This window comes from Pediculus humanus, genomic scaffold (assembly GCF_000006295.1).
Source record: "Pediculus humanus corporis 1103172107650 genomic scaffold, whole genome shotgun sequence".
Taxonomy (NCBI): Eukaryota; Metazoa; Arthropoda; class Insecta; order Psocodea; family Pediculidae; genus Pediculus; species Pediculus humanus.
In genome coordinates this window covers 460,418-470,818 of record NW_002987260.1, presented here as the reverse complement: position 1 = coordinate 470,818, position 10,401 = coordinate 460,418, and the positions used below count along the sequence as shown (strand labels likewise).

General features: G+C 25.8%; 1 protein-coding gene across 1 annotated transcript; it reads left to right on the top strand.

Annotated features, from left to right (window-relative positions):
• Nucleotides 1-6,197: 6,197 nt before the first annotated feature.
• Phum_PHUM275900 (synaptic vesicular amine transporter, putative) lies at nt 6,198-10,164 on the top strand (the record flags this gene model as incomplete). The annotated part of the gene is made up of 13 exons (XM_002426741.1): nt 6,198-6,285; nt 6,592-6,689; nt 6,925-7,125; nt 7,753-7,848; nt 7,939-8,012; nt 8,175-8,391; nt 8,738-8,828; nt 8,916-9,061; nt 9,147-9,340; nt 9,414-9,509; nt 9,595-9,666; nt 9,760-9,908; nt 10,049-10,164. 13 exons carry the CDS (start codon nt 6,198-6,200, stop codon nt 10,162-10,164), a joined length of 1,638 nt encoding a protein of 545 aa, XP_002426786.1.
• Nucleotides 10,165-10,401: the final 237 nt, after the last annotated feature.

Here is a 10,401-nt window from a genome sequence, read left to right as displayed (position 1 = left end):
CACTTTCGCCTAATTTTTGTTTTGTTTTTTCTTTTGTTTTTTTTGATAAATTTAAATTTTAAATGAAACCTTTGAACTTTGAATTTTTTTTTCTTCTATGACTTTATAATACAAGAAAAAAAATTTATTATTATTATTGTGCAGTTGTTGTCGTTGTTGTTATATTTGTCACTTTTTTAAAAAATACATATTATTAATAATATTATTATTATTAACGTAAGTTTAATATTTTATTTTAATATGAAACTTTATATTAATTTATTTATGACGATGAGTGCTAAAAACTTTTTGTTTTTTTTTCGTTTTCGATTTTGTTTTCATTTTTTTTTTTTTTCCATTAAAACTTTTATTATATTAACGTTACGTTTTAAAAATTAATCTCTTTTATTTTTTAATAATAATAATAATAATAATTTTATTTATTTATTTATTTTATGGATATATATATAATTTTATTAAAATAAAATGCATGATGAGTCACGGGAGTTTGAGTTGTCTCGTCCACATTTTTTTTTTTTTTATTCATTCCATTCAATTATTTAAGTGTTGTTAATTAATTAAATCATTCCGTTATTATTATTATTATTATTATTAAATGCCATTACTATTATTATTAATATTATTATTATTATTTATTAATTTAATAAAACGCTCGAGTTTTTTTTTTATAATAAATAATTGAATAAATCATAGGATTCGTTTATTTAAAAATTATTATTATTATTATTATTATTAGAAACGCGGCGTAAAAACGAAACGACGTTTAACCAATTAAAACATTTGATTAATTTATCCAATTAAAAACAATAATAATAATAATGATGATGAACTCACACGAACATTTAAAAAAAAAAAATGTCTGACTACTAACTTTTGACAAGAAAAAAAAAAATAAAATTTTTACGAATGATCAAATAAAGGGAAAAGAGGAAAATCTTTTTTGAAATTTAATATTTGACCGATAACGTGTCAATAGAATAAAATAAAATAAAGTGTGATTGTTTTAATGGGTGGTGGGAGGGGGTAAAAAAAAAAATGAAATCGCATCAAGGATATCACATTCCTTATTTTACTCGTTTTGTTTTTTTTCCGGTTATAAAACTTATAAAAGAAATAATAATAATAATAATGATAATCGACAATAGTGAAAATGATGTAAATATATATATTTGTTTTTCCGGGAATAAGAGAGAAAAATGTTTAAGAAAAATGACGTAATAAAAAGTAACAATACAATATTTAAAGCTAAAACAAAAAGGAAATAAAAATAAATATGTCTTAAAATGATTTTATACCGAGCTAACTATGGGGAGTTGAGTTATGATGACGTCATAGAATTTTAAATGTCCTCCACTTCCTCCTCCTCCTCCTTTAAAACAAGAGAATAAGTAGTATCGAATTTTTGACCCGAATAAGGGGGAAACAAATTTAATTTCCCGAATGTCAAACAATGGCTAAACACTAAAATGATGTTTTTTTAAAAAGAATTTTCGAGAAAAGATAACCCGACGAATGTATAAATATTTATCGATTTAAAAGGACGTAATAAAAACAATCCGAGTTTTAATATCTGTCATGATGGTAGGAATGAGTCGTACCAACCTTTTGCAACAAAACCGGAAGTAGCGATTGGGTTTAAAAGACGTTAGACAAAAACGCTTGAGACTATAAGGAAAATTATTAAAATACGTAAAACGTTTGAATTCTAAGAAAAAAAAAATTTTTATCGTGAATCTCGTATCCCGTTTCAGGTAAAAAAAAAAAAAACCTGGAATCTGTTTCGTCAAGACACAAGACCGGTCGTGCGTAAAAAGTGAAAATGATAATAATAATAATAATAACCGTTGGATGAAATCTCGCGCGATTAAATAAACGACTATCAAAACTTGATGTTTGCGTAAAACAAGGTAAGAGAGAGAGAGAGAGAGAGAGATAGGTTCAGGGATTTCAATTAATATAAAACAAACGATTCAAATTATTATTATTATTTGAAAATATTTGTTTTAACGAGGATTTAATAATTAAACGGACGGTGAATTTGACGAAAAATTTAGAAAACCTTAAAGGTATGAATGACAATTTATTACGTAACAACTTTTCGTTTTAGGCACATTAGGAATATGCAATAAGTGAGTTAAACTTTTTTGTTTCGTATTTAAAATTTATTTAGTCTGATAAAAGGTGATATAAATGGTCACTAATAATAATAATAATAATAATAGATAAATTGATTGTTTTTTCAATAAAAAAACAGGTAAATAATTTATTTATTTATTTATTTAAACAAAAAAACATAATTATTAAAATTTATTAATTACTAATTAAACGTGCAAATTATTTATTTATTTACCGTGCGTTTCGTTTACGGTTAAATTTATTTGTTTTGTTTTTTTGTTTTTTTTTCCCCGGGGGGTAGGAGGAAAAAGGGATGGGAAAAGGGGGAAGGAAGGGGAGATGATTTTGATATTGTTTACCACCGTATAATAATAATAATAACCGCAATACGTATATCATTAAAGTTATTATTAAATTAAATTAATTTTTGGTTTTCACATGTTATCGCGTACAATTTTTTACTCTTGAATTATTATTATTATTATTAATTTTGTTTTCGTTCAAGTGTTTCCAGCATCCATCGTTCTTCCAGGTTTGTTTTATAAAAAAAAAAAAAAATCTCTGCGGTGTTTCTTGTTTCACGATTCTTATTAAAAATATTTCTATTTATAAATTTTTAATTGGTTGTGGCGTGGCGTGGATCTTAAACCTCTCTCTCAACAACCGACAAATTTTTGTTTCGAATTTTGGATATTTAAAAAAAAATTTTTTTGTTTTCCATTGATTGCTTCTGTTTGATTGTTGTGAGGACATTTCAATAAATATTTAACGCGATGATGTTTGTTACGTGGTTGTTTGTGCCCATATGTGATTAACGGTGGTGGTGGTGGTGATTTAAAAATGACGAACGAATCCGCTGCAGCATGCGGAATAATGGGTTCGACTATTAATTTTTTAAATAATGTTTTACAGCTACTACTTACGTATGTTGCTGTTATTATTATTATTATTATTATCATCATAATCAAGTAAGTTTTTTCATTTTTAATTGAAAAATTAAATTTTTTATTTGCGTTTTCTCTCTCTCTCTCCCTTTTTCTCTCCGGTTAAAAAACTTTTTCCTCTTGCAAAATTTATTTTTAATCTTCCGTGAAGTTTTGTTTTTTTTTTTTTGTGGATTTCTTATGCGTCTACCCTTCAGGAAAATTTTTTAAAACAAAAAATAAAACTTTGAATCCACGTTTCGCGTGGATTCATTAGGAAAAAGGAGGAAAAAAAATTTTTTTTATTACGGGTTTTTTTTTTTTCTTTATCAATTTTACACGTAAAATTAAATTGTTTGTTTAATAAAAAAATTTGTTACAAGTATCAACAACAATCATTGGCGTACATTTTTTATTTTTTTTCTCCCATACGTATTAAATAACCACATTAACAATTCATTATTATTATTATTATCATTATTATTATTTTCGTAATCGTACGATCGATAAACTATTGATAATTACACGTTGAGCATACATGCACATAAATAGATAAATAAATAAAAATAATTTTTTTTATTTTTTTTTGTTATCAAGTACATTATTCGATTATCAAAAAATTATTATTATTATTATTATTATTATTATTATTATTAAATTGATTTAATGTTAATTGACGTCATAAATAAGAAAGGAAAAAAAAACATGGAAGAGTGAGCGAGTGTGAGAGAGAGAGAGAGAGAGAGAGAGAGAGAGAAGATGAGAAGTCTAAAAAAAATTTTTTTTTTTTTTTTTTGTGGGAGTTCAGGTAAAATATAAAAAAGTAATAATAATAATAATCAGGTAATAAAATTATGCTAATCATTTAATTGATTAACTCGTTTTCTGTCTCTTTCCCTCTATCTCCCTCTCTCTCTTCGTTTTAAATGTTACGAATATAAAAAAAAAAAAAAAAAAAATTTAACCTTGTTTTTTAAAAATGTTTACGAAATAATAAAAATCAATCAATAATCAATAAATAACGATTATTGATGATGATAATAATAATAATAATAATAATAATAATTTTTTAACGGCGTCAGTTGGAAAACTCGCGCTATGACGTATACGTTAATTTTTTTAATGTTTTTTTTTATATTGTGAATTAATAAGTTAATAAGTTATTAATCAGTAAAATTTATTGTTATTGCTAGGTTAAAAAATAAATTTTTTGATTTTTAAATATGGCGTCACTTCCGGTACGGTTTTTAAAATAAATAACAGAATTAAAATTATTATTATTATTATTATTTTTATTTTTATTAAATAATATTTTCGAATTTTTATTTGCGGTTGTTTAAATTTTAACAGGAAACAAACGAGGAACAAACGGATTCGTGAGTGTGAAAAAATTTTTATTAAAAAATTTACGCGTATAAATCTACGCACGCGCACGCACACACACGCACAAATTATCAAAACTCATTTTTTGATTTATTTTTATTTTTTTTACGAAATAAATAATCGATCGATCGATTCTCAATCTTAACACGATCGTTATCAATGCGGAAAAAAATAAGTGATAAGAGATTTTTTAAAATTGTTTTTTAAATAATTTTTTTATTTAAATATACACTCGCAAACAAAATTTCTCTCTCTCTCTCACTCACTGCTTTGATAACATTGTTTTTATTATTGAGAGAGAGAGAGAGAGAGTTTAATAAATAAATCATTAAAAACTTTTATTTTTCATTTATAAACTTTTTTTTTTTATTTTTCTCGCTTGTGTGAAAACTTAATAAATTGTTTAATTATTATTAAGATCAATCAATCAATCAATCAATTTTGAAAAGGATTTAAATTATTCTCTCTCTCTCTCTCTCTCTCGTTCTTTTCCTAATTGCCACCGTTAGTGAGACGGACGACACGAAGATCTTGAATTTCTTATCACTAAATTGATAAGTAGTCGAACGATACAAAATTTTTTAAAAAAATTTATTTTATTTTTTTTAGTTTGATTTCAGTGATTTGATGGTCAACTAACAGAATCGAAAAAAAATTATTATTATTATTACTTTTTTTTTACGGACGTATTTGAACTTTTTTTTTTTGTTCTGACGTCATAAATTTGACGTGGAATTAATAATAATAAAATGAACGACGAGTGATGTATAAAACCACGACGGGAAAATACTAAAAACATAAACCGCACGTAGAGTGATCGATCGTACGTATTTTTTTTTTTTTTCATTTTTACCAAAAAAAAAAATTTTTTTTTTTTAACGGTCGCACAACAGCAGAAGATTTTTTTTTTTAAATAAATAAATTTATGCATTTTTAAAAAAAAGAAAAACGTAAAAAAAAAATTAAAAAAAAAAAAAGGGTTTTCGCTGTTGTACGCACCATTTTTCCTTTTTTTTTTTTAACGCGACGTTTATCACAAACAAACAAAAAAATAATAATAATAAACTGACCACGTGATGTATGTCGTTTGTTAGTGAATATGTATATCACAAACCGTTTTTTATCATTTTTACGACAACCGTAACAACAACAACGACAAACACAAAACGTTTTTTTTTTATATTTCACATTAATATGAAACGTAATTTTATTAATGCGTACGAACTAACAAAAGAAACAAAACAAAGAATTTGAACTTTAATATTTTCATATGTATTAATCAGTTTATGTAAATAATAATAATAATAATAATAATAGTAATAATAATTAATAATAGAGGTATTAAAAAAAAAAGAAGATAAATTATTAACAAAAAATTTATTATTGATTTATTGATTTAACGACACAGAAATCTCGATCGATCGGGCCTACCTATTTGACATAAATTTCATTCATTATAATTATCTCTTATTTATTTATCTTTTAAAAATGATATAATAAATAATAATAATAATAATAATAATAATAATAATAATAAACGTCGAACAATAAAAATTTAACGTAATAATAATAATAATAATAATAATGATTGATTGATTGAAACGCGAAGCGTGAACGTTGATTTTCGAAAATTAAAAATGAAAAAAAAAAACCGGGAAAAATTTTTAAATTTTCACTAAGAAGAAAAATAATAATAATAATAATAATCCGTGTTATCAATCACGATCAAATGTTAAAATTTTAAGTTTTTTTTTCCAGAATGATAATAATAATAAAATGTCAAATAAAGAAAACGAGTGGGATTCAAATAGGGGATTAAAGGAAGATGATGAAAACGAGAAGGAAAATATAAATAATAAATCAGGTACGATTTGTTATGTGAAATCGAATTTAAAATCGGACGAAAGTGAAAAAAATAAAACGGAAAAAGGAAGTGACGGTGATGATAATAATAATGACGATGACGTAAACGTTGAAAAAAAACAAAAAATAATAATAATGATAAATGAAAAAAGTGAAAAAATGAATTTACCGGAAAATAATATAAACAATTTAAATGAAAAAAAAACGGATGATGATGGCGGCGATGATTCGTCACGTGATAAAGAAAAGAAAATTATTTGGGAAAATGATGATAAAATAATTGATAATAAAAATGTCGGGGAAAAAGAAACGGATGAAAAAAGTGAAAATATTAAAAATAATGTCAATAAGAAAAATGGTACGATGGAAAAAGGAAAAGAAAAGTTAGCACTCGGTGGTTTCGAGGTAAGGAAGTAAAAAAAAAAAAAATTTTTAACGTATTTCCGGTTTTCGCTACCACTTTCTCTTTCTTTCTCCTCTTCTCTCCTCTTTTCCTCCGTGCACACAACATTTTTTTCCTTTTCCGGTTTTATTTTCCGTTCGTTTTATTTTTTCCAGTTTCCTTTAATTCGTTTTTCACGCGTTTTTTTTTTCCCCGCCATCGATTTTTTTCAAATAATTTCGTGCTTTTTTTTTACAGTTAAAAGAATACGTTATAGAAGACATGAGAAAATTTCACGAACGTTTAGTTCCGGCCAAAAGAAAAAGTACCGTTTCCGGAAAATTAACGTTTTTCAAACATTTTACAAGAAATCAAAAAATCGTTTTATCTTGTTTATGCTTAGTTGAATTTACTAGTTTTTGTTCGATGTCGATAATGGCACCTTTTTTTCCAAAAGAAGTAAGTTTTTCCCGCCATTTTTTTTTAAAATACAAAATGGCGGTTTTAATTATACGTCGAATACAGAACGTGCAAATAATTTTTTTTTCAATCTATCGATTACAGTAATTGAATTTTTTATCAAAAATTTTCCGTATAATTTTATTTTTTTTTTAACGGAAAAAAAAAAAGTGTAAGAAGAAAAAAAAATTTTTTACTTTTATTATTATTATTATTATTATTTTGTAAATTTTAAACGATATTTTATTATTATTATTATTATTAATATTAAACTCGAAAACGTTTTATATTCAATTTCTTTTTTTCCTTTTTTTTTTTTTTAATATATTTAGTTTGTTTAAACATTTTATAATTTGATTTATATAGCGCTATAAAATTTCTTCTTCTTTTTTTTTATAGTCTATAAAAACAACATTTCGGAAAATTTCCCCCCCCCCCAAAAAAAGATTAATTACACGACTTTATAGTTTTTTTTTTCATTTTTCCTCTTCGACAAAAATTGATTTTTTTTTTATTAAATCACCGAGTTAGTTGTGACGTCACTAACGGTGATAACGTATCATTTATTTGATAAAAGATTATATGATTCCATGATAATGATAATAATAATGGTAATGATTTTTTTAGGCATTGGAAAAAGGTATGTCGGAAACGACGGCGGGTTTAGTTTTTAGTTTTTACGCACTTATTATTTTTCTATCGTCTCCATTCCTTGGTAAAATTGTAAGTTTTATTATTATTATCATTATTAATACAATAAACATAAATTTATGTATTTATGTACTAATAATAATAATTATTTATTTATTTTAGCTTCCGCAAGTGGGTGCGAAATTTTTATTTCTTTCCGGTTTGTTTTTGACAAGCAGTTGTAATTTTTTATTTGGGTAAGAATTAATTTTTTTTTTTTTTTTAAATAAATAAAATAAAACAATTTTAAAGTGGTTAAAGAATAAAAAATGACGTGGAAGCAGAAAAAAAAAACTTTTTAAATAATCCAAACATTGTTGAACCGTTCAAAAAAAAACATTTGATAATTTTTTGTTGAGTTTGTTAGGATACATAAATGAAGAATGGGTTTTCACAACTTTATGCTTCATAGTTCAAGGTTTTAAAGCTCTCGGTGCGAGCGCTTATGCCACGGCAACTTATGTTTTCGTGGCAGAAGTTTTCCCGCTAAATATCGGCGCCATATTGGGTGTTATGGAAACTTTCGTGGGTTTGGGTATGAGCACCGGACCTGCCATCGGGGGTTTCTTTTATTGCGTACGTTTAATTTATTTATTTATCATCATCATCATCATCATTACCATCATCATCGTCATCGTCGCCATCGACGTGGCATTAATATCGATAAAGTTTTTATATTAAAAAAAAAAAAAAAAAAAAGAAAAATTTAATTTAACTTTTGAGACTCGTCGAACAACTTTTTTTTTAAAATTAAATTTAAGTTTTTGTTGATGACGTCATTTGAATTTTTTTTTATTGGAATCTCACAAAAACATTTAAATATTTTATTTATTATCATTATTATTATTAATATTAGTTTATAAAATATCTTTTTACAGTTTAATTTTTTTATTATTAAAAATAATAATAATAATAATTATAGGTCGGAGGTTTCGGTCTTCCATTTTATATTTTAGGAGCCATACTTTTGCTTACGTTTCCGTTAGCGTTTTGGTTACTTCCGGTTACACGAGGTGAGATCAATTTATTTATTTATTTATTAAAAATTTTTTTTTTGTTTATAAATAATTGAGGAAGTGGTTGTTGATGAATTTCAACAGGTGGTAACAATGTTAAAAGAAAACACGGATCGTCTTTATTGAGCATATTAAAAGAACCGAGCGTCATAATAATCGGCCTCGTCGTCGTGGCAAATTCAAATATTTGGTCGTTTTTAGATCCGACGTTGGAACCGCATTTAAGAGAAGTAAGTTATTTGTGGCGAGGGGAAGAAGGGAGGGGAAGGGAGAAGAAAGTTCGAGAAAAAAAAAATAAATTTTTTTCTGTTCAAGTTTGATCTAACGCCGGAAAAAATCGGATTTATATTTTTATTGTTTTCTGCTCTTTACGGCCTTTCTAGTCCTTTATGGGGAATAGTTTCCGACAAAACCGGAAATCATTGGTTTATGATGTCTAGCGGTTTGCTGTCGGCAACAATCGGTTTGTTACTACTCGGCCCTGCACCTTTTATTACATTTTTAGAAAGGTTTGTATTTTCCACATCATCCTTTTGCTTTTTTTTCAAACCTTTCGATAAATCTTTCATTTTTTTTTAAAAGTAAACTTTGGTTAAAATTGGTTGCATTGTCGATACTCGGAGTATCCGTCGCTCTTTCACTATTACCAACTTTTCAAAGTTTGGTCACTTGCATAGTGTAAGTTTTTAACCTATTTTTCATAATGTTTCATCATTAATATATATATATATATATATAAATTATTTATAAATTTAAGCGAGAGAGGAAACGGTCGTAGCGATTTAACCACATTCAGTATTGTTTCCGGACTTTGGTCCAGTTTATACGCTCTCGGGTAAGCAATCATTCAACTCAAAAATAAAAAATCCATGTTGATGATGATAATAATAATAATGATGATGATAAAATAAAATAAAAAAATTTACAGAGAAGTCATTGGTCCGTTGGCTGGAGGACTCATGGCACAACATTACGGTTTTGCTTTCTGTTGTACCGTAATGGCCGGCGTGACGTTTACCCTATCAGTAGGAACTTGTTTATTTTTTTCGAGCAAAGACTGTATAAAGAATAGGCGTGGTAAGAATTTCAGGTACTCGTATTATCAAAATTGTGATAGTGATAATAGTGAAATGAGTTCAGATGAATCGAGTACCATACCTATATTAAAATATAATTATCGCAATTAATTAATTAATTAATCTGATAAACCTCGAAAGGAAAGGTAGTAGTAAGAGGAGGAGGAGAAGGCGGAGGAGAAGGAGGAGGAGAAGGAGAAAGAGAAGGAGGAGGAGGAGGAGGAGGAGAAGGAAAAGGAGGGGGAAAAGAAAGTTGAAAATTGTTGTTTTTTCATTATAATCAATCAACATAAAATTAATATTAAAAAAAAAAGAAAGAAATCTCGAAAATATTCTTCTTCTTTATTGTTATTGTTGTTGTGATAACAAATGATAATTAGGTACAAAACAATACACTTAATCAAAATAATTTAATTAAAAAAAAAGAGAGAGAGAGAGAAAAAAACAATAAACAACGAGGATATTCAATTATTTTATTTTACTACAGGAATAAT